The sequence below is a fragment of the Perissodus microlepis genome, chromosome 5 (assembly GCF_051167445.1).
Source record: "Perissodus microlepis isolate ML-2025 ecotype Zambia chromosome 5, ASM5116744v1, whole genome shotgun sequence".
In the NCBI taxonomy this organism is placed as follows: domain Eukaryota; kingdom Metazoa; phylum Chordata; class Actinopteri; order Cichliformes; family Cichlidae; genus Perissodus; species Perissodus microlepis.
The window spans coordinates 21,323,032-21,346,712 of NC_140465.1; the positions used below are offsets into that span (position 1 = coordinate 21,323,032).

General features: G+C 39.0%; 1 protein-coding gene across 2 annotated transcripts in view; it reads right to left on the reverse strand.

The window, feature by feature from the left end:
* Positions 1 to 14,456, reverse strand: part of mmel1 (membrane metalloendopeptidase like 1) — a 20,792-nt gene extending 6,336 nt beyond the window's left edge. Inside the window, exons 1-23 of one of the 2 annotated variants that reach the window (XM_084928726.1) lie at positions 14,262 to 14,455; positions 10,048 to 10,224; positions 9,657 to 9,701; positions 9,288 to 9,347; positions 8,997 to 9,158; positions 8,816 to 8,896; positions 8,297 to 8,392; positions 7,655 to 7,773; positions 6,632 to 6,697; positions 6,119 to 6,253; positions 5,735 to 5,824; positions 4,099 to 4,235; positions 3,903 to 3,996; positions 3,699 to 3,827; positions 2,982 to 3,080; positions 2,816 to 2,899; positions 2,640 to 2,743; positions 2,334 to 2,392; positions 2,063 to 2,182; positions 1,774 to 1,907; positions 1,582 to 1,647; positions 1,381 to 1,476; positions 832 to 908 (exon numbers count right to left, since the gene is read on the reverse strand). In XM_084928726.1, coding sequence (XP_084784852.1) covers positions 832 to 908; positions 1,381 to 1,476; positions 1,582 to 1,647; positions 1,774 to 1,907; positions 2,063 to 2,182; positions 2,334 to 2,392; positions 2,640 to 2,743; positions 2,816 to 2,899; positions 2,982 to 3,080; positions 3,699 to 3,827; positions 3,903 to 3,996; positions 4,099 to 4,235; positions 5,735 to 5,824; positions 6,119 to 6,253; positions 6,632 to 6,697; positions 7,655 to 7,773; positions 8,297 to 8,392; positions 8,816 to 8,896; positions 8,997 to 9,158; positions 9,288 to 9,347; positions 9,657 to 9,701; positions 10,048 to 10,204 — 2,210 coding nt within the window. In that variant the 5' untranslated portion in view covers positions 10,205 to 10,224; positions 14,262 to 14,455. Of the gene's footprint in view, positions 1 to 831; positions 909 to 1,380; positions 1,477 to 1,581; positions 1,648 to 1,773; positions 1,908 to 2,062; positions 2,183 to 2,333; positions 2,393 to 2,639; positions 2,744 to 2,815; positions 2,900 to 2,981; positions 3,081 to 3,698; positions 3,828 to 3,902; positions 3,997 to 4,098; positions 4,236 to 5,734; positions 5,825 to 6,118; positions 6,254 to 6,631; positions 6,698 to 7,654; positions 7,774 to 8,296; positions 8,393 to 8,815; positions 8,897 to 8,996; positions 9,159 to 9,287; positions 9,348 to 9,656; positions 9,702 to 10,047; positions 10,225 to 14,261 lie in introns of both variants that reach the window. The other variant, XM_084928727.1, reaches the window with a different exon arrangement.
* Positions 14,457 to 23,681: the final 9,225 nt, after the last annotated feature.

Below are 23,681 nucleotides of genomic sequence, written 5' to 3' on the forward strand. Positions count from 1 at the left end.
AAAACATCATGCTGACACTTGGAGTGGGTGGATGATTTGGTTGTGGTTTTTAACAGCTTAAATGTGTCTGAAAACTTCACGTGGGTATGTGCTGTACTTAAGAAGTCATGAGGGCTCATAACTGTTGGAAAGAATGACGTGCAATAAAAAAAAGCTTTGATCCACCCCTATGTACTGAGAGCATCTGTACGTCTGAGAACATTCATACTATTAAGGTAAGGTAAAATTGTACATGCCTTAAGTGAATTATTGTGAATTTTAAAAATAGATGAAACTCAAAACACTTTTTATAAGTATTAACACATTAGATTTGTTTGATTTTATATAAAATACCCCTGCTGAATGAATTTCCAGTGTTGTAAATGTCTAAAATTTCCAACATGCTTAAAAAAATGAAGGACTGCTGCTTGTAAAAAGTAGGGGTTTTTTCAGCATAGCTGCACCAACACTTTAATTCTGCAGCATTTATTTTGCATCCAAATCTTTATTTAGTCAGTAAGATTTCTTCATTGGGTCATTATATAAAACAAAACACGTAATATTAATTCTGTTTTATTCAGTTTCATTTTTCCTCTTTCTGCTTTTCAGAGCTACATTATCATGCACTATGTATATATACATGTGTGTGTGTGTATTTTTTTTCATATATAAAGATAAAGATAAAAGATAAAGATTTGATCCTAACGTCCTTTTTCTCAGTGCAGAGAAATGACACTGCACAGATCTCACATTTGAGTGGAGAGGAAGGACTTAAGGGTATGTCTGAGGTTCTGACAAAAATAAAATGTTATTAGTGTACCTCTGAAATTATTCCACACTAAAGCTTCTTACCTGTATTCTAAAGGACTGTGTGAGTCAGTCTTAATGGACTGGCTGGCATACTCAGGCCGATAAGCACCACACCATACCTGGAAAAAAAATAATGCATTAGTGCTTTGCTCGATTTTTTGCAGACTTTGATTACTGCACAGGCTTTTCTTTGTATTAAACCAACCAAATATACTTCTGAATGCTTTGTGTATTTAAAGTATTAATATCCCACCTAATAAATCAACTCTCAGTTTTTATATGTCCATTTTTTTATCTCTTTATCTCAGTGAGGAGCAGATTTTTTTTTACATTATTTGTACTGTTTTATTGTCAGTGACAGCATTCTGCCTTTGCTTTATGTTCTGTGGCACCAAGATGCTCTTTACTTTGGCAGCTGCTCTCATCCCCTGCATGTGTTGCTCAACAGTGATTTGCTTTGGGATTGCTTCACCCTCTGAACCCCTGAACCTCTCCTTCTGCTGCTCTGTTTACTTCACAGCGCAAAGTATCCACTGAAAGAAATGCTCCTTGTGAGCTTCGGGTTTTAGCTCATGTTCCCTCATTACTTACTTGGGCAAAGTTAAGAAAGAAAAGCTGCTTGTGATCCATGTCTAGACCAGGTAGACTGGGCTCTTCACCCTCCATCTCCACCCACTTAAGATAAGCCTGTAAACACACATCCCCCACACAGAAAGTTTATTATAAGCCTTCTGGAGTTTGTCACTGCTGCTGAAATAGTAACATGTGGGTTTTGTGCGTCTAACATCCAACCTGGTATGCTTGACGAACCCCTCCATTGTCTGCAATATTCTCCCCCAAAGTGCTGATTCCACTGATCTGCAATCACACGGACAAAACCATTCACACACAGCAGTGTGAAAACACTCATTGTGGTGCTCGCTTAATAAACGGTATTACAGCCAAGACAAAACATGCTATTTCGTGCGTGCTGCAACTGCTTACATTTTGTCCGCCTGCTAGCTTCCAGTTGAAGTTGCCATATTGTTGCACCATGCACTGCGACTGCTCTTTGAAGTGCTCGGCAGAGTAATTACTCCACCAGTTCAGCATATTACCATCTTGGTCAAAATTACGCCCTGCACGGAGACACTGCATCAAGTACTGTTTGCTCTAACTCACCATTGTCATTAGCTAGCAATAACAAATTTGAAATAAAAGGTTACTTAAAAACAAACTGCCTTCATCATTTCAGGTTCCTAAAAATATGACTTATCAGTCACCAGCGTCTCACCGTTGTCATCAAATCCATGCGTGATCTCATGTCCGATAACCATCCCTATTCCGCCGAAGTTAAGAGCTTGGTGCTGATGCTTGCTAAAGAACGGCGGCTGCAGGATTCCTGCAGGGAACACTGGATGGATACAGGCAAAGAGGGAGTGAAATCACAAGTACTAGCAGTGCTGAACAGGCATGTGATTAGGAGCGAGAGTTACTATAAAAAACATCTTTAATGTGTCAGAGAGGCTGCCGTTGGCCTTGTGTGATTCTTGTAAAGCTCTTACCAATCTGATTTCTGTTGGGTGAGTAGAATGCATTAACCACAGCAGCACCAATGATCCACCTGAGGAGTGACAGGCTTTATTAAGGCACATTTATACTTAATACAGCAGCTGTACAGCTCATGCGCAGAGCTCATTTTGCACCATGAAAAATGAATTTTAACCTTCACTTTCAGTATACTTTGACTTATTTTATAAGGACGTGGAGCAGCAGCAGTACATTCAGTGCACCCAGTACATTTTTAGATAGACAGAACTACATCTGTGTTTACTACATCTGAAACAGGACAAACTGTATCAGTCACTTACAAGTCAGGATCCACGGGCTCTCTGAGCTTCTTCAGACTCTTGTGGGCTTCTGACTTGAGGTTCTCCAGGATGTTCTCAAAGTAGTGTTCTTCACTGAAATTTAGCTAAAAAGAGAAATGTGACACATCAATGATGAGAGAATCTTTAGAAAAACTAGAAACTAGGCTTTTACTTACATGGGCATACTCTTGGTCAAGCTTTTGGTTGCTCTCCTGCAGGATATGATCTGGATAGCCGATATGTTCCTTGATTGCCATGGCCTTGAAGTGATGCAGAGCAATCAGTATGATAATGCCAATCACCCTCTGAGGAAAGCAACAAAAACTTTTATTTATATTATACCTTTTGTCTCGCCTTCTCCTTTGAGGGAGTGTCCATCCAGCTTAACTCCTCCAGTGTTTCTACGTACGCTGCTTGGATCTTGCTGATGAGGTCACTCACCTGTGAACAAATAACAAAGACTGAGAATCTGAGTCCTGTACTAAAGGAGAAACTCAGAAAAAATATGCCAAAAAATATGTTTTGAGTTTACAAATAGGTCTGTCTAGTGTGATAAAAATGTTGAGCATGGCATAATGGAAAGTCTCATCCTATTTGGCTTCCTAATTTTGTGGCACTGCAGCTCAAAAATATTGCTAAAAAAGTTCAAGCCTAGACCGTAGAGCAAATTATCCATGTCTTTATCTTTTCCTGCATTAATAATTGTAACTTGCACCCCCTTTTTATTTTTCTGTTTAAGTAAAGCTGCATTTAATTAACTCAGCATGTATTCCCTAATTTCCTTCGGGATTAATAAAGTATTCTGATTCTGATTGTGATTCTGATTAAAACCTGCGATAAATTCTAAATAAAGAAGACAAGTTATCCCCATACTGTCTAATTCTTCCAAAGCATCAGTGCTAATAAATGATATGTACTTTTTTTCCCAATTTGGCGTTTGGATAAAAATGCTACAAATACGTAACAACAAAGCAGAATTTGTGTTTCACTTGAATTTACTCTCATTTTCAAACTTCTTTCTGCTATGTTCGAAGCGGTTTTGGGGCCAAAAGCACTCACCATTCGTTTACTTTCTCCTGCAAAAGTCTCACGCACGTACAGAGCTCCCACTGCGTTCTCCATGCTGCTTTGGACATAACGGACACATTCTCGCCACCAAGCATCCTCGACAGTGGTCCCATAGAGAGTCTAACCACGCACAAATACAGTTATTTTGTCTTCAAATAAGCTCGCATTAGCATATGTTGTTCTGTTATGTCAAACCTTTCTGTATCTCGCTCTGGCATCTTTAAAGCGGCGGCTCAAGCTGTTAACTCTGTCAATGATGAGTTGCCAGGTGAGGTAGTTCTGCATAGTTCTGCAAAGATTAATAGTTTTTGTTAAGCTGTGTTGCAGTGTATATTTTCAGTTATAATATAATCTTTACAGACTCTTTTTTGGATGATGGTCCAGGATTGACCTGATACTGTGTCTGGAGAGAACATCGTTCATCTTCTCAAGATAGGGAGAGCTATACACGACCACCTCCTCGTCCAACTGGACATCAATGGACACACTCGACAGCACACCTTGAATAAATCGTGTCCAGTTGAAACCCTGCAAGACAAATATATTATATTTTTAACATATTTAGTTTTATTTGTGTATAGTTATAATTTAATATGGTTACATGTTGTAGGCCTTCCAGCTCTCAGTTAATTTAGAGGGTGAAGGGTCACTCATAGGTACAAACTTTAAATCTTTAAAGATTTTACATCTCATTGGATTCAACTAAGAGGGTTTTCAACACCTCCTTTGTTTAAAATAAGGTTGAACAATGGCTGATAAACAGTATTTCTTAAAGAAACACGTTAATTACTTATTGATTTTTGCTTTTTGACCAAAGCCATACAAACACTGTGAATTAACTGCATTTATATGGTGCTTTTTACTGAAAGAGCCACATGTAAGTATACACACAAAGCTTTTCTTTCCTATCACACACACACACACACACACACACACACACACACACACACACACACACACAATGTGAAGGAAAGAACAGGAACTTTCCTGGGATTCAGTATCTCGCCTAAAGAGACAGGCAGATTAGAGGAGCCATGAATCAAACCACTGACTTTCCAATAAGTCAGTGTGCTCTTTTCTTATGTGAGTATTTGGGGGATGCTTATGAAATGTTCCTTTTTAACTGAATAACATTATTTTTTTCAGCCATTTTTTTGTAACGTTTCTAATTCCAGCTATCAAATATGGCCCCCGTGTCGGTCGCTGTGTCCCAAATTAGCCACCATGCACAACAAGTTAAAGTGGTACCATCAATTACAATCTGCAGAAACTTGACACTACAATACTTTGGTGTTCAGTCAGCTCAGTGACCGCAAGGTGTCCAGGACCTATGGCTGCAGAACAAGCCCAAATCATCACCCCTCCTCTGTGCTGACAGTTCGTATGAGGTGTTTGGTTTTTACAAAATGTGGTGGTTTGATCCCATCTGTCCATTGTTGCATTCTTGAAATTGGGCTTTGTCCATTCTGGCCATTGTCCGAGAAGTCTTGTGGTTTGTTCAGATGCTGCTTTGCAAACCTAAGCTGTGCTATCATGCTCTTTTTAGAGAGAAAAAGGTTTTCTCTTGGCAACCCTTCCAAAGTCTTTTTGCTGATCTTACTATCATGGATTTTTAACATTTTACATGCTAACCGAGTCCTAGTAGTTATTATGAGGTCATCCATTTTTAGTGAAGTCCTATTCTGAAGCCTTAAACCGAGCATTTTGGGTGTCGACGTCTTGGTAAATTGGAGAGAAGAAGAGAGGAAGGGAATCTGAGTGGAATCTCACCCTAAAGCACACCCTGCTTTATCCCATTTTTAACTACAATGAGGCCCAAAATATTCAAAAAGTCAGGCTTTATAAAGTAAGGCATTAAAATTGTGAATGAGACAAAAGAGTCATCAGGAAAGGCTTTAGTGAGTTTATACATCATGCGAGCAGTACGATCATTTTCTTATAGACTTCAATGCAATCTGACTTTTTGTAACCAATCAGAGTGACCTGCCTGCACCTCAATAACAATAATGAAGTGAAATAATTCTTACATTAAAGGTGTATGTGCTCTGCAGTTCACCAAGTGCCATCTTGTTGTAAAGAATGGTGACATCTTGGCGTTCCTCTGCTGGTGATGTAGCCTGTCAGGCAACAGGAAGGAAAAACAAAAATCTAAACTGATTGGTTTTTTTCTGTTATATAGTCACATTTTGCTATCCTTTCATCAGCAGAGTCTCATTTGTTATGCTCCTAGGAGGCATGAATTTGAAAAAAGGATGGTTAAGAGCTTGGCTGATCTCCTGGTTCCAATATGTATTTGTCTGATTCTCTCATTTACTGGAAGCAGAGAGGAGGTGCTCATTTTTCATCTTGTCATTGTTAATTTTCCTGAACCTCGTTTCACAGTTCCATTTCCTGCTGCAGCTGGCACTCACATTGGCGATGTCTGTCTCCAGCTCCAGCACTTGCATCATTTCCTCCCACACTCGGTCATCATCTTGAGTCAAATTCCTGTCCTCTCGGGTTATCTTTGCAATGGAAACCATGAAGTGTAGGTAGGCCTCTCGAACCTGTGGTATAGATTAAATAAAATTTTTAATATATTCATTTTATTTTAACAAAAGCTTAGAACGAATATTCTAAGTATTATATGAGTAAAAAACTGCAAAAGTGAAACTCAACAGCACATTTTTTCCCAAACCAAACTGGCTGTTATTCAAGATGAGATCTCACTATGAGCAGTTTTCATTGGACTGCAGGTTCCAATATATCTTTAGTCAGATACTAGCTTTTAATATTAATCCTTTTAACCTCCACTGAACTGTGGTGGAGGCAGATATCTCATGCATTCATTTTTCAAAATCAAATACAAGAGAAGACATCCACATGATTTCATGAAGATAATAGTATGTTTTTTATCAGGGTTTGAGTGAAATGTTGCGTATCACCTTTTTGTAGTTTCCATCATTGAAGTAATAGTCTCTAGATGGCATCCCAAGCCCGGGCTGGTCAATCTAAACAAAATATAAGAATAAGGACAGCAATTAAACACTTTTTCATACCAATAATCCAGAAAATACTTGCAGAGATGTGTTTTTAACAGAATGATAATCAAAAATCCGCATGCTAAACTCAATTATCTGTCTGATTGTCAGATCTGAAAACGTTTCAGAGTTCAAGATATTAAGTCTCTCACTGGGAGTGACCAGAGGGGACAGAATTAGAAATGAGTACATCAAAGTGATGGCTCAGGCTGAGTGGTTTGGAAACAAAAGTATGCTGGACAAAAGATGTCAAATATAAAGCTGCCAGGCAGAAGGATAAGAGAATGACCACAAAGAAGATTTGTGGATGTAGTAGGAGATGCAGAGGATTGATGTAACGGAGGAAGATGTTAGAGATAGGGTGATCTGCTGTGGTGACGCCTAGAAAGACCAGCTGAACGAAGAAGAGAGAGGTCTGTCTAATTTATTGGGTACCATTAATTTCATAGCAATCCATGAGCAATGAGCTGTTGAGATGTTTTCATTTTAAGTGAAAGGATGGACTGACTGACAGAACAGTGCTGCCATTCTTCTGAAGAATGCTCTCTAATGTCTCTGTAAACACTGAAACACATTAATGGGACACACTGTTGGACTGGGAGACATGTGTCTTCATTACGATGAGTGAGTGATACACTGTCCTTCGGTGCAGAGCACTAAATCCTGCTGAAAACCTACCCCTGTTGGAGTACCATTTGCCAAAAAGTGGCCAGTCAATTCAGAATGTTATTCATCCTTCTTAAGAAAAGAAACCAGACAAATGTCTGAGTACGTGTGATTAGGATTGAGTCAATGAAGGAAGCTGGACAGATTGTTCGTTTCATTAGTTTACGGACCTTGTTGACAGCAGCAAATGTCAGGTTTATCTGTAGTAGTTGTATAGCAGCTGTCATGTACTAATTGTGCCCAGACAAAATGTTTTCTCACATAGATAATATGGCGCTGAGAGTCCCGGTCGTCCGTCCACACATACATGTCCAGCACAACCTTCTTGTGGAAATGAGCAGTAAGTGTTGCCAGTGTGTCCTCAAAGCTCCAGGCTTCCTCTGCAAAATAAAAAAAGAGAAATTTGTACTCAGTTTAAGAACATTTATCTAGCTGTAAGGAGCTATTCAGCATACCTGGCTGCAGAAATCTCTATGCCTCTGCTGCACATTTTCTGGGCTCGCTTTGTAAATCGGTGTGCGCGGATGCAGCTATGCGTGGCTAATTCTGTTTGAGCCACCATCCATGATTACATTTAATTAAAGTGGCAAGAGCCAGGAGCACGAGGAAGAGGGGACTATTTAAAGCATCCTTCACAGTCCTGATTGAGGACTTGCTCTTCTGCCCACGCATCACTCTCCCAAACCCCACACCTGACTGCTCGACTGAAAAGCCTCGACCGGCCTCTTGATCCCACCAACAAAGCTTATACGCAGCTATTCACTGAGAGCAAATATAGCTGCACAGGCTCTGCGTGATGTTTTTGAGAAAGAACAGCACTTGTTTGTGTGCCGGTGTTACATGTGCACACGTGCTTGTTTATATAGTACAGGCAGGAGGCATTAATCAGAGTGTGATTTGTACCTGTGGTGGTGTTCCAGTCCTCTGATGCCACAGGCCAGTCACCGATACTCTCAATGAGCTTCAGGAGGGGCTGCGAGTCACGCTGCTCTATGAGGCCTGCAGGGAAAAAAGAACAATCTCAGTTGTAGAACATAACAGGAACATTATATTCTCACTACTAAAAGAAATCACGCCATGTTGAGTTCAGACCAGCAGCAGGCACCTACACTGCTCTGAGATACAAAGCTATTTATTCACTGACTCAAAAGGCAAGTTTTCTTAAATAAATTGCCCAGTGACTCTAACAGGTTACTCTAGCAAACGATTTTATGCAATTTAGCCAGGCCCAGGTTGCATAGCAGAAATTACTGGTATGCACAGCTGGTAAGTATTAAATATTAAGGTCTTAAAAAGTCTTCAGTTCAAGCTGGGGAACCCTGCTGATACCCCGGCTGTGGAAGGCTGACTGATATAATAAACAGCAAACAGTTTTTTGTCAGTATATCTTGTGCTCTCTTGCCCCTTTGTAGACAGCCCTACTTTCATTCATGCAGGAGCTGTAAAGGATTTTGGCCTTCTTGATGGCATCTCTGTCCTCTTCACTGACTGTCTCGAGAACACCTGCAACAACCAAACACACACAAACATTTTCTGTCTGAAAATGTCTCACCGAAATACTGCAGCCCACACTGACCCACACTGAAGATTTCACCCAGCTGACCTTTGAGGACAATCTCCAGCTTGTCTCGCAGAATGTCAAAGACGCTGTGACGGGAACTGGTCTCCGGAATAACATGTCGCTCCAGCCAACCCCCACAGGCATACTGGTAAAAGTTATCACAAGGCTTCACGGACTCATCCATGTTTTGCAAGAGCCGGGCAGCTTTAAGATGTCGGCGAGGAAAGAGAGACATAAGAACAGCGCGGTGAAAATCTCACAAGGCAACTGAGGGAGGATGATAGTTTAAAAATTGTAAGAGCAGGAGAAAAAAAGAAAAAGCAGATTTCTCACCTGCGGTAACACAGTCTGCAGTTGTACACACATTGCTGGGGTTGGAGTGTAACAGCTGGCCTGGAAAAATCAGTGCGAACAATTACGAGAGAACTCTTTGACAAACTGTGCCCCAGCTGAGAGGGAGGATGTTGTTGTGTGAAGTTCAGACCCAATTTTAAGTAGCCTAGATCTGTAGTCTGTGCGAGAGAGGAAATGCCTGTGTCAGCAGTGACTGTGTTCTTTCACTTTTGTGTGGCTCTGCTGATCAGGCAGTAAAGGGACTTCCAGTATTACAGTGTCTTTCAGAGGTGCAGGCTCAAATATGACACATGCCACCCCACTCATCCCGCAGTGTATTCTGTGTTGAGCTTAGAAGATTACACTTACCCTCACCTGTTGAGCTCCTGGACACGCTCGGCCTGCTTGATTGTTCTGAATCGGATGCAAGAAAAATGATCAAAACATCAGACAAACTCTGCAATCATTTATCATGACTTTAATAACTGGGTTGAGTGGGTTGAATGATATTTTTAAACAAAAGGCCATCAGACAGAAGCCAGTTGCATTTTCCAACTTAATGTTTAAATTTTTGTGAGTGACATTAAACATTAAACTTTCTACCAAGGATATCTAAAAACATACACACATTATTATTGCATAAAGATGACCATTTTAAAAAATACTTCCAGAATTATTTCATGTGTCAGAGTAGGGAGACACATGCCATTACTGCTGTAATATCTGGATTTTTGAACGGTGATCGTAGCAGAGCATTTACCTTTCATAGCTGACGTGTAGAGGACTACAAGCCCGGCCAAGGCACAGCTGACTAACAGGAGCAGCACAGACAGACCGATTTCCGCAACAGTCCAGCGACGCTTTCCGGGTTTACTTGATTTCTCCATGATATCCATTTGGCTTTCGGATTTTCCCATATTCCTCCTAACTGCCGGCTCTGTAGGAAAGACACCGTTGGAGTGTGGGATGGTCCAGGCACAGAGCTACCGCCGTGTGTTTTTGCGTGTGTATGTGTGTGTGGGCTGTGCAGTGATCCATCGGTAAACTGTGCCAGCTGACCTGCAGTGAGTGAGCTTCAACTGCCGAACACCTACAACAACTTCACTGACATGAGTTTCACTGACAGTGAAACTGTTGGTCTTGATGCACGATGCAATTTATTTTTCTTTTCTAAAGTGACATAAAATGTTTTAGCTCAGGTTTCATTCTGTAGTCTTTCATTAAGACTTCTGAACCTGTTCAATCCACAAATAAGGTTTTGAGATTTTCTTTACACAGCTTAACAATATATTATAAACTTAATAAAATCCAAGTAGCTGGAGGGGTTAAAGTGCCTTCAATCTTTTTATTTTATTAGGGGAGGAGGAATGCTGAATTATAAATATGGACAAATATAAATATGGAGAAATTACTCTGCTGTTAATATTTAAACTGAAAAGGTCACCATGTGGGTAATGAGTTTTCATCATGCAGACGGATGGGGGGAGATGAAAAGTTTTGGTGTGATTTAAAAAAAAAGTCGGCGGCACAGTCCAAAACAGTAGGTGCTTCAGTTTAAGCAACCATGTGCCAAAATGGAGAGGAACCACAGGCATAGGTCAAACATTGTTGCTATAAAAAATGAACAGACAGATACGATAACTGTGCTCGAGGCATCTTGGCCTTCCAGTAGAGCCAAACGTTTACCTGGACACCTTAGATACACAGGTGTAAATGATTATGTGTCTCAGCTGTCCACTTGTGGGCCCATCACCCTCGACACATTTTAAGGCCAAGTGTGAGGGTCAAAGACTTTTTTGCAGAAGGCGTGTGGATGTGTTGTTGTTGTCTGTAAAATGGATTTCTGTAGCTTTAATATGTCAGCGGGAATGTTTGGTTGTTAAATATTTTTCTATAATCCTGATGATTCTACAGAGGTTGGTCTACATGGTTTAATACTTTTACTATAGTCAGTATATTTTGTGCTGTGTAGAAGGTCATTTCACTGGCGCACCTTTATCGCTAAGGTCCATATGTTATTAATCTGGCAAGAAAAGAGTCACTGTGCATCGAATGTGACGCTCAAGCTGAAAACAATTTAACAAACAGTTGAACATTAAACTTGCCTACTCTGTTCATTGTTTGTTTTTTTTATACAAGTATTTGGCTCCACCTTACAGCCCCACACACATGCACACTGAGCCATGCTTTACTTCAAGGGAGCTAATTTCTATGCACAATAATTATGCATTTGTGAGCACAATATTGCAAATGAGCATTTGTGCAAGGGACAAAACAACAATCACCCGTGGCTTTCAGCAGCATTGCTTTGCATCTATTCACTCTGCAGCACCTGTTTCTTCCATAACCATTCCCATTGCCCTATCATTAGGCCTGACAGGGATGGGCTGTAAATCAGAGGTTCACACTGCTGTGGCCCATTAGCCCTTCCTGATGAATACTCATGGGCACATATCTGGCTCTATAGTGATGAAGAGCAGGCAGGGGCTTGTTAAAGCTTCACTACCAGCCGCAGACTGTATCAGCATCAGACCGCATAGAAACACCCTCTGAGGCTCAATCCTGACAAAGCGTTAAAGACCGACCTCATATTATAGAAAACTGTCCAGGAATAATATTCAGTCTGTTGTGATGACACAAGATTTACTGCTCACTACAGGGACTTATTTACATATTTCAAATGTTCTCAGACAGTCTCACTGAATATTAAATCCAATGTTCATTTCCAACTAATGCAAAACTGAGTTGGCATAAAGAAATGGACAATAAAGAAGCAAAATTCATTATTCTTTACAGAACTCCTTTTTCTAATAAGACAAGAAACCTTTAAAACCATCATGTATTATTTTTTGACTGGTCATTTTAGGAAAAGCTGGACACAAGGATGTCACTTTTAATTTGTACTTCACGCCATTAAGTAAACTGAGATATTTCTCAGTGCTGATTTGTTTGAATTAGTGCATTTGAGATTTTAAATTTTATCTTATAGATGAACATCAAGCAGATGAGTGTGTGCAAACGCATGTGCTTCACATGCACTAAAATTAAATCAGTGTTGATTCACACAGCATCTGAACCGTGCTCTGCCAAGATGTAGCCTTCTAAAGACACCTGTAATTGGCAAGCGTTTCCTATCATAAATTAGATTTTCTAAATCCTATAACCAGACCCTAGAGGAGGTTCAGGAGTCCAATTCCTTCTCAGACCACTTTCTTTATCATGTGGGAAAAAGTTGTCATTTATTTTTATGTCCAGTGAAGCCAAAAACATATTGCCTACCCCCAGCTTCCATCTTTATTCCTGAACATGACCAAGCAGATGGTTAGGACAGGCTCTTTGTAGCCTGACAGACACAACTTGGGATAAAAGAGGACCGAAAACACTCATCGTTGTCAGTCCAGCGTATTGATTTATCTACATTTTACCAACTATAAAGCTGGCAACACTTTTAAGAGACGGCATGGGCACCATGCTTGAGGTTTTCAGATGTTCAGCAGATTGAAAAAAGACATGTTAAACACATGCTTTCAAAGTGAGATGAATCAGCATTGTCACTGACTCAATCACGAGCTTTTAGCAGTGGAGGACAACTTGTGTCAGCTGTAGCTGAGATCCACGGAGTTTTACTTGCTTTTTAAAAGAAAGGCAAAAAAACCACAGAAGTAATATGGGTGCTGAAATTTAGGTGGCTGCTGAGTTGATAACCTTGATAACTTTTACTGAAGTAGGGCTCAAATAGACATAAGCGAGCAAAGACAAAAATTTTAATCAGCCAAGAGAGTAAATATTTCCAACTCTATCATCAGGATCACTGATCGAGATCGTTTCCTTCTCTCGTTGTTGGTTCAAATTACTTTGTTTAGCTGAGTTCAAAGGCTCACATGGCTACCTGGCAGGTAATCATATTGCTGCTCATAACACTGTGAGATTACTGTGCTCAATGTAGCATAACGCTAAGCCTTTATAAGCACCATTTAAAGGACTCACAGCTCTGAAACTCCCTAACTGCAGCAGGCTTGTCACATTTTCAATATTCCTGAGTCCATCACAGTCTGTCAGTAAGCTTTTAGCAAGGCAGGGTAACACTGTCTGTCACCGCTGAGATGGCATTTCTATTTCTAGGCTCCTTTGTTTGATCAGTTAAAAGTCATGCTGAAATTACGATATCATATTTGAAGATATTTGGCCAAAGAGGGTAGGAGAATAGACAAGAGCGAAAAGAATAAATGGTATAGCTTATTTAAAATATATTTAAAATGACAAATTACAAGTGCAAACAACTTCTACAGGCTATTTTGTTAATTCTACACATGCATATAAAAAGATATGGGAGAACCAACAGAGATTAATGTGTTTAAGTTAGTGGTACACTTTGTCAACAGTGAGATGAGCATTCAAGCGAAAACCAATTCATTTGTTGAGTGACATTGCAGATCAAAAGTTAAAATTCTGCTAAACACTTTCAGATTGATTTTAAATCATTTCCAAAGGTATTCACAGCAGCTTTGACATTAAAAGCTAGAAAAAAATAAAACCCAAAAGTATTAAATACAATCTAACAGTCAGAGATTCAGGGTCTCCAAAATAAGAGCCTTTCTCTGTAAGTGGGATCAATCTGTGCTAAAGGTCTTATGGAGTCTTTGTTTTAGGCACGTTAAGATTATATGCGGCTTTGTTCAGTGACTGGTACTGTTTTGTACAAACAAAACAAGGATTATCAGGTCAGCCAGCGATCTGCACACTTTCATAGGCGTTCATTCTCATTCCCTTATTTTGCCCTAAACTTTGTGACGGTGCCATCTACGTTCTCCCCACAGCAATGTCTTAACAGCTTAGTGTTTTGAATCAGTCCTGGGACCACTCTGCTGGTGACCTGATGCCTGAAGGCTGCAGCTTCACAGGGTAACTTTAACCACTTTCACTTTGGCACTTGACAGCAAACAGGAATGCAATCTAGAGGATCCGGAGGCTTACCTTTGTATGTGGATGGCAGAAGTCCCTGAGCCGTTCCCCCACAGCGTGCTAATATCTCAAACACCCCTGCTGAGCATCCACTCAGAGCTGGTGTGTAGAGAAATGAGTCTGTGCTGCAGGTTGAAGGAGACGTTATCCAGTTCAGTGTGCTGCTCAGGGAATGAGTGAGGCAGCCGAGAGGGAGGGAGAATAAAAGAAGGAGAGGATAGAGGGAGGGAGAAAGAGGAGGCAGATGGGAGGTGATAGTACTAGATTGTTTTTGATTGCATGACTGTGATAAGAAAAAAAAACGCACATCAGGAACAAGTGTGTGTGTTATGAAGAGCTGAGGTGTGTAGCTGAGGGGTCAAAAGGATATTGGTAGTGTTACAGTGAGCATCAATTTCTTTTTCTCACTGTGGAGTGTGCCCAGCTGCTGAGCGGAAAGACCAGAAAAATCTGGAAAGCTCTCAGAGAGATAAGACAAACACGTCTTCAAAGCCCTCTGCTAACAAATAATCCGGCACACACCGTGTGTTTAAACCTATTTTAGCTGTTTTGTTCTCATCCCAGCAGCCACAAACATATGGATCTATACTACTCCAGTCATCATCACTACAAGCACCACTCACCGCTGATCCTCCTGTCACCCCTCTCTCCCCTAGTGTCCAGGAAAACTTAACTCCAGGGAGCTCTTAGATGCCTATGGAGAGCCTGATGGGGATACCTGGCCTGGTATCAAATCTAAATGGCATGGCGCCTGGGCTCATTATCAGCCTGATTAACCACACTAATTAGCTGATAATAAAGAGAAAGTAATGTGTTTGGCTGATGATCATAGACTCCCAGTCAGGTGTTGTTGCTACCCAAGAAATTGACAACAAATTTAAGGGATCTTGATCAAAACTAAAAAATATAAAAATAAAGAGCACGTGTCGTTGAAAATGCACTCGTGTGTTTATTACTCACATGCAGCATCATTTACATTTAGAAAAAGGAATTGTGCAGAGATGTTTACAAGTGCAAAGCTGCAGTCATTTAGCATGACTGATGGAGTGAAACGCAGCAGGGAGTGGAGATTTGAAACTGAGTTAATAATTTATTCATAGATTTTATTTAGCAGGAGAATGTTTCCTCTCCTATAATGTTTCTGCAAGACTGCAATCAATTTATTTCAGTGTTGATCCTGAATTTGGTCATCAGTCCACTGATTTCACTGATTTCATGTAATTAAGGCTTACAGTGATAGGAAATGATCAGACTAACTTTAATAACTACTAAAAAGTAGAATAACTTGTTACAATAAAAAAAAAGAAAACTACACATGGATTTTAAACACAGTTTGAAACATATTCCCAAGACATCATCATTATTATTTATTAATACTTTAATGTCGGCTCTACAGAGAGATGTGTCTTATTGCATGGTCCAAGTATAATTCCTGCAGGGGAGTGCTGAGATGTATTTCTTACTCAAAGAAACAGGAACATGCAATCAGGCATAAAAGTGTTAGGTCATCACTCTCTGTTTCTGAACTATGAAGTCATCCCACAAGGACCGAGCTAAATACACACAAAAGCAGAGGACTTGCACAGATGCTCATTTAAGTGTTACAAAGAGCTGTGAAATGACTTTTTAGGCAATAAAAATATTGCTGCTTTAAAAGAAAGGACTTCTATTTTGTTTTTATGTGTTTCAACATATACGAGCTTTAATTCGGAGTAGGCAAACAAAAAGCTTTGGTTAATTTGGTTGACCTTTCTTTTTTCTTTTTCCCTTTTTTCTATTTTTCTATTTTGTCACGATTCAAACAAGCTGCTCTGCTCGCATCAAGTCTTTACTTTTTTCAACGTACTTTTTACAATTCCACGTATTGCATGTCATATACTGAAGTGCAGAGTTTACCTGCGGTTTTGCAAGAGTCTTATAGCGTTTAAGTAGGCAACCTGAAATTAGATTATCGGAGATTTATTTGCTGTAAGACCGTTTGTTCTCGCGCAGGCCATAAACAAATACTGGACTGTCTTGGTGATTAGTGGATCTGAAAAACAAGCTTGAAAGCTTTTTAATTAGGCTATTGTTGATGAATGCTACTGTACGTATTTGATGGAGAAGGCTGATCTACTTTGCTAAAAAGCTTTTGCCAGAAAATGGAATGTGTGCTCAGAAACTCTCAGAGTGAGGCTAGAAGGATGTTGTTGTTGTGGGAAGACAGTTTGTATATTTAAACCCCGTAACTAAGAATGATAATAGATTATGTGTTATGCAATTTGGAAAAAATAGAAATTTTATTTAATATTTTTCATTAGACTAAGTAGACAAGAAAACAGCATGTTCTAACTGTAGACGCCTTAATTAATAAACATTTAAAAAACAGTTTTTCATTTCTGCTCATTGCGGTTTTGCCTATTTTAGAGCTCGGTGCACGACAATAGCAGCAATCATGGCTTTACATTCTCATCTCCCTATTAATTACATCCTGTGGGTTGTTGGATTAGGCCTGCAGTCAGCGGAAGCTTAAAAAGCTCAGAATATTTCAACTCCAACAATTAAAACCATGCCATTTTACAAAAAGCTCATTTACTGGGACTTTCTGATGAGGTGATATGAACTTATATTTGTCTCGCAAAAACCACTATAGTCTCTTGGTTATGTAAGAGTGGTTTGCTGAAAGAGGCAGAGATTGCATGAAACAGTGGCATTGAATCTTGTTAGAAGCAGGTGGATGTTGAGGCTGTCTGTCTGTCTGACAGTGTATGTTGTGCTGACACTCTTTGTCAGCTTGGTGGCATTCAGTTAGAGTCATTGTCTTCCCTCAGCTTGAAAGAAAGGCTGTGATTAACTGGTATGTTCCTCCTCTGTTGATTTACTGCATGTGTTTAATAGGCCTCGGAGAAGGCACACAGGCCATTAAGCACAGAGCTAACATAAAAGCTTCAAAATGAGGTCCCGCTGCAGACTAACTCTGAGGAACCAAATGGGAAGCAAACCTCATGTTCTCTGTCCTCATCTCACAAATCAGCATTCATTAGATCACAGTTTGCAGGTGTAATGTGTTGAAATACGAGTGGCCGCTGGTATATTCATTCCTCAAATGCAGCATAAGCATGGCTGAGCATAATTGCTTTGGGGATAACTTCTTTGGAAAATAAAGTATAAAAGTATACTTCTTTAGACGATTTTGCCATACAAAAAGATTTTAAAAACATATTTTTTTACTAGCATTGTCTTTTTTTATGTTTGTGTTCTGCTGAAAAAGTCTATTATAGATGGAACATAGTGTAATTTCTGCTTTTCATGGTTTCTTCTCAGTTTGTGAATATTGTCTAGCTTGCCAAAGACACCAATAAGAACAAATAGTTTTTCCCTGAATTATTTTGTCAAGCAGATGTAAACCTGCACTGAACTAATTAGAAAGTAATAACAAGAAAGGGGAAACAGTCACAGCAGCATGAAGAGCTTGAATTAGGTTAGGCTTTCATATGGAAAGCACTACAATACACTTTGTATGGTTCATTTATGAAAGCACTAATACTTCCAATACGGCATTTAAAATAAGACTTTTTAGCACAAAGTTGTGAATACCCGTAGCCTACACATTAAACACAACAAAACACCCCAAATAAAGTGGCTCAATAAAATAAAACAAAATGACCCAATAAAAACAAAAGACTTCTATAAGTAAAAATGTAAATAAAATGCAACACTAAAAGACTCATGATATTGCTTAATAATTTATTAAATGTTCCCTACTTTTTATTTTACTGACACATTTACAACAGGTACAATCACCAGTGACCCCTGACAACAAGATACCCAGTGTGCTGCGTATGGTACTGAACTAAAATCAGTATAAAATCATTGAAATACTTAATAATATGATGCAACCCAGTTCACCATAACAGTAGCTCTTTGACAGTGTCAATCACTACTGAACATTGTTATATTTGTAAAGGTATCATTTATGCTGAACTGTAGGGAGATGATTCATTATCATAGGCTGAACTACTCAACAGCGTGATCGTAATTCAGGCTGGAAGGGGCACAATCGTCTAATCTGCGCATCTTACTTATTAATAAACTGTAATCAATATATTACAGATTTAACTAATGTACTACTGCAAATAGTAGCGTCTTGCAAGACCTTTCTTGGTTACATATTGTCACCACCTTTCCTTCAACCCGTTCATTTTTGTTGGACATTTAGTGCTCTTTCACTGCAGCTGTTAATCACAAGAGAACAGTGAGAATCATTCAGCTCTTCACTATTTCATTATTATGGAAATATTGACGGTGAGAGTTTTTTAAGCTTCAGGTAGAACTGTTGATGGTGAAAAATAACTGGATTGCTGTCAGTTGCAATAATATTAAACTAAATAAAACATGTTAAAGTGAATGGATGAGTTTCTTTGGTCACAGAAAGGTGAAGTGACAAAATACCCCCCACTATCCACCTGTCCCTCGGGTTTTAGCAGCTAGGACAGCACCGTGGCAGGTCTAATCCTCCTTATCTTAATGGCATCTGGCCCTATTGCTGGAGCTGTAGGGAAGATCGACCCTTTGCCTTTCTTTATCAGCAAAAACCACTTCCCTCACCAATCCTGTTGGTCACCCTGCTCTCTCGCCATCAGTAGGCCTGTGTCACTCTGAACTTACCAAATCTTCTTGTGCAATGTGATAATCCCAGCCTCGGTTGATGTCCAGATGCATGTTTCCAGGAAAACATAAAAAATCTTCTCAGGAAACGTTGCTGCTGTTGAAATAGGCATATGGCTGACGTATCTGAAAAAACAAAACACTCACATTTATGTGCAAATACAAAGAACACACAGGCTGGATGTGTACCTTGGCTCTGGGTTATTTTCTTTGCCTCCCCATATTCCCACTGTGGCAATAGGGACTTTGCAACAGGGGAGTCAAGAGAAGCTTTGTAGCTCAGATTTTTTAAAAAAGATTTTCTTTGCAAAGCCTTATCACAGTTTGGCTTTTATAACAAGAAAGTTGAGTTTCCCTAGGTCGACTGAAAACTAATGTAGATATACCTGGTTTCCCAGGCAAAACTGTATGTGCTATATAAACACTAAAACTCAGAAAAAGCATGTCCTAGCAAATATGCAATGTGAATGCAAAGATTTTGCTTGAAATGCTTAAAAATATTTGAAATATTCAAACAGCATTCATATTAATAAATCTGAGCTCAGCCTAAATCTTCTACTTTGTCTTATTGTGTCGTTATCTTTCTGTTCATCGCAAACGTGAAGGGAGCTGAGCTGTATGTGAAAGACTTTGACTGTCCAAAATACTCTGTGTGCAGAAATCATTTACCATGGATGATAATCGGCTCTGAAAAATAATTGCTGCTCAGGAGCTGATAGCTATCAGCATCAGTTGGATCATTTTTTTGTTAGTTCTGTGTTTTAGTTCTTCTGTTTCATGCACTGTAGCACAAGGAAGCAAAATTGTCTTCTTTCACCACATTTTTCTTGCATTTAAGACTAAAACTGTTTATACAAAATGATGCATTTGTCATTTCAGGAGATCGGTCTGACACCAAAATGTGCTGAATGTGAAAATAAAAATTAATTTTGACCATCAGATAGACTCCTCAACTTCCAGGCAAGTAATGAAGTGACCACTAATAACAATGAAGAATACTTTTGATTGACATATGACCTGGTAGTAAATACATCTAGGCATATATGCAACAAGAGGCTTGAATGCCGTCAGTTTCAAAGCAATATGTGACAAGTGTCCAATGTGCACACAACCAAATTGTCACAATGACTACTCTTAGTGAATGAGGTAACAATCACATCTGCGATTTAAAATTGTCTTGCTTACCAACCCCTTGTGGGCACACCCCTAGGTGCTCCACTGGCCATTTGACGTTAGTGCCAAATTTCTATTACTATTATGCAGATCTTCCTTATTGAACTTGTGCATAATTTCAAATAAGAAAGATCTGTATTCATCCATTTGCCTGCTTTCCTGGGTGTTTGGCTGCTAGTCTGTTCTTTTCCTCACTACCACTTTCCCATGTTATCAAACTCAGTGCGGCAAAGCGACATCATTACTAGTGATATCATTACACGAGTCTAATATCTTCTTCCCCACTTTCTTTGAGCCAATCAGCCTCCACTTTGCGTGGTTTAAATCTCAGTGCTTTCTGCCATGATATTGATCTAATACCAAGTTAATACAGGGACAGTATTGATGATACCAATATCAATACTGACACTTTGAACCTATGAAGGTTTATGTAGGGGAGAGCAGTGTGTCATAATTCGTGAGATGAATCATCATCAATTTGCGAAAATCGCTGTGATTTTTCATTTCTACAATAATTAGTTAAGACAATAAAAACAAATTTGTCTATTTCAACTCATGTTCAATTCTTCCAAATGATCCAAAATGCCCAACTTAGAGCAATTAACAACATGTTTATAGCCTGCTATCGTAGATTTCTTCTTCGTAACAGCTACTGAGGTTTGATTTTTATAGAAATCTTGTTGGACAAAAGTTATATATTATTAGGGTGTGGCTCTTTTGAAGGTAGGGTGAGTCCGACTGGGCATCTTTAACGCCAGCTCATATTTGTGGCGTTGGTGCCTTTTGGAGCATTTTTATTGAATTATCTGCTAAATACTACAGCTTAAGGTGCATTTAATGTACTCCCAGCAAGTCAAAGAAGGCTATGCTCCAGTTTTATTTCACTTGTATCTCATCACAAATTACACATAGAAATAATTTTCTAAATAAACTTGCCTGTTAGTTGGCAACACTCAGTCCTTTCATCTAAATATTGTCAATTCTCACTCCAAAAACCCAAAAACTAAAATAGCAGCAGCTCTCCAGGCTTTTGTATACAGTCTATATGTTAATTCGTGTTAATACTAATTGTCACTAATGCTATTTGTTTCTTTATTATTATAAGCTAAGTTATACATGAATAGCTTTAAGCAACTGTAATGGTAAACAGTTCTTTCCCTCTATATGTGAGCCAATTGCACTATGCTGATTTAGTATTTAGTAAGAGCTTCATTACACAGAGCCAAACAGGAAAGGATACAAAGACTTGAAACGGTCCTTCTGAACACATCACAACAAATATAACAGTTTCTCTGGGTCATGGGACTCATTTTCTAATAATTGCACAGCCATTCTTCTGAACACATCAGTGGTTTCTTTGAAAAGAAAATGTCTTTCTTAGGTGATTTCGTTATCAGAAATATGAATATTTTCACATTTTCTTTTGTTTTTGTTGTTGATGTGTCCGTTATCTGTGCCTAATGAACAATGAAACGTTCTGGCGGCGGGCAGTAATTGCTCAGAGCCCAACAGTGGGGGTGTAATTAGAGAGACAGGGAGGAGTATATGACTTCATGACTGGTACTGTTTAATGATAATGGGGTGCAACGCCACACTACTGTGGTCAGCTAATCATACTGGGCCGGCCTGGACAGCTCTCAGTGCAAACGAGCCGTGACTGGAATACTGAGCAGGTGCTCGCCCACACAGTTCCACACATTCACTCCACAGGGGATCAGGCATATGATTATAGGTGTGACCCTGCAACACCTGCAACAATGTCATTAGTGCTACCACGCATGGACAGTTTAATGTAAATAAACTAATGTCATCAAGCCACCCAGTAAAAAGACTGACCACATGCTGCTGTCTACACTTTTACAAGCACAGATTGCCCTTGAAAGGTCATACAATGAGAAGAAAATGGGGGTGCTGATCTACAGGAAGTTGGCAAGAAATTCTGATTATTGATTGATCTTTGCATGCTCTTATCTGATAAGAATATTATCAGCTAACGGCAGCGTGGCAACAGGAAAAGAATGTGCTGATTCGGTAGTACTTGGTGTATTACGAGAACTCTAAGGTATAAAAAAAAGTTCTGATGACGACATCACATTTAAAACTGAGAAAAACAGGAAACTGAAGCGTGCATGTTCATTGCTGTAGTTTCTCTCAGTTTATATTCATAGAGACTAAAGTTTGTATGTATAAGAGAATCATAGGATAAAGACACATCCTGAACTTCATGGGCAAAGTATAGTTACATGTCTGCCACTGAGACAGATAAACAGAATATATAAAGTAAAACTGTAAGCAAATGTTAACCAGTGCTCTTCTATATTTTTAATCTTACGAGTAAATAGCAGCAGCTGGGCAAAAACATCAGCTGGGTCATGTTCAAATACAGTCATGACGATAACTGCTTGTATGTTAGATAAAAATATTAGATACACCCATAGACTTAAATCCAGTCCAAATGCAACAGGTCAGTCACTTAAAGTGCCTTCATATAATTTATTACTGCAATTTACAGTTAGGGCTCAGAGAGACGTTAATGCACTTGTTTCTGCTGTTCATCTCAATTCGTTTTAGTAAAATGCGCATGCAGAAAATAGTACAAAGACAAGTCAGTATAACACAGTAACATTAAAAATTGTGGTCTTAAAAATGAATGCCTCTCTGGCAGTATCAATGAAAACTGGAGATGTCCGAGTACTGAAAACAAGAAGTATGTCAGACCCTGAAGTAGAATAATTATAGTTTGCTGACAAGTGATGGGTGGGTTTTGCAGTTATTAGGGAGCCTGTGTCTTCATTTAGGAAATTTGCAAACAAGTTCATTACTACATGCCAAATATCCTAAACTGTGTATGACATAAAGGCTGTAAATACAAGTAGTTTTAACTGCAAATTCACCAAAGGTTCTATTATTTTCTAGCACCTCTTGTAGGGGCCTGTGGAGGATTTTCCTCTGAGCTGCCTGGTCTTCCTTGCACCTAATATGGGTTTCTTGGGAGCATTTTGTCCTTGTTTTCTTTGAAACCCCGATGGTACTGTTTAGGCTCAACTCAGCCTTTGAAGGCTTGTTGTGTTCTCTGTAGTCTATCGTATCTTGTTTTGTTTTTCTTGTGCTATAAATAACATTTTTTTCTTTTCATTTATTAGTTGGATGTTGTTGGGCTCGTGTTTTGTAAAATCTTTAAAACATGCTTTGTGAATGGCTTTAAGACTAAGTTTGACCTTGTGCGTTCATATTTTTTACATCACTGACCTTATTAATAAGTAGAGAGCAACCAAGTACTTTTACAGAAACACTAAAAAAATGTTTTAAAACAGAAGGCTGCACAGTTATGGAGGCATGATTAAATATTATATGGTTATGTATATCAACATTAAAAATGTATTGGAATGTAACTAGTACATCATAGGAACAAACTGCTTTTAAGGTACATTGGTCATGATGTTGCTAATTTTAATATTTATAATGAACTTTGGATTATGTTCTCCTTTATGGCATTTTAAAAAAATTCTCCTACTTTAAAAATAAATACATAATTTCAAAACTCCTCTATTATCTTGGCAATGGGTATCCAGAAGGTGATGTTAATCCAAAAAATATCATATTTAATAGCAA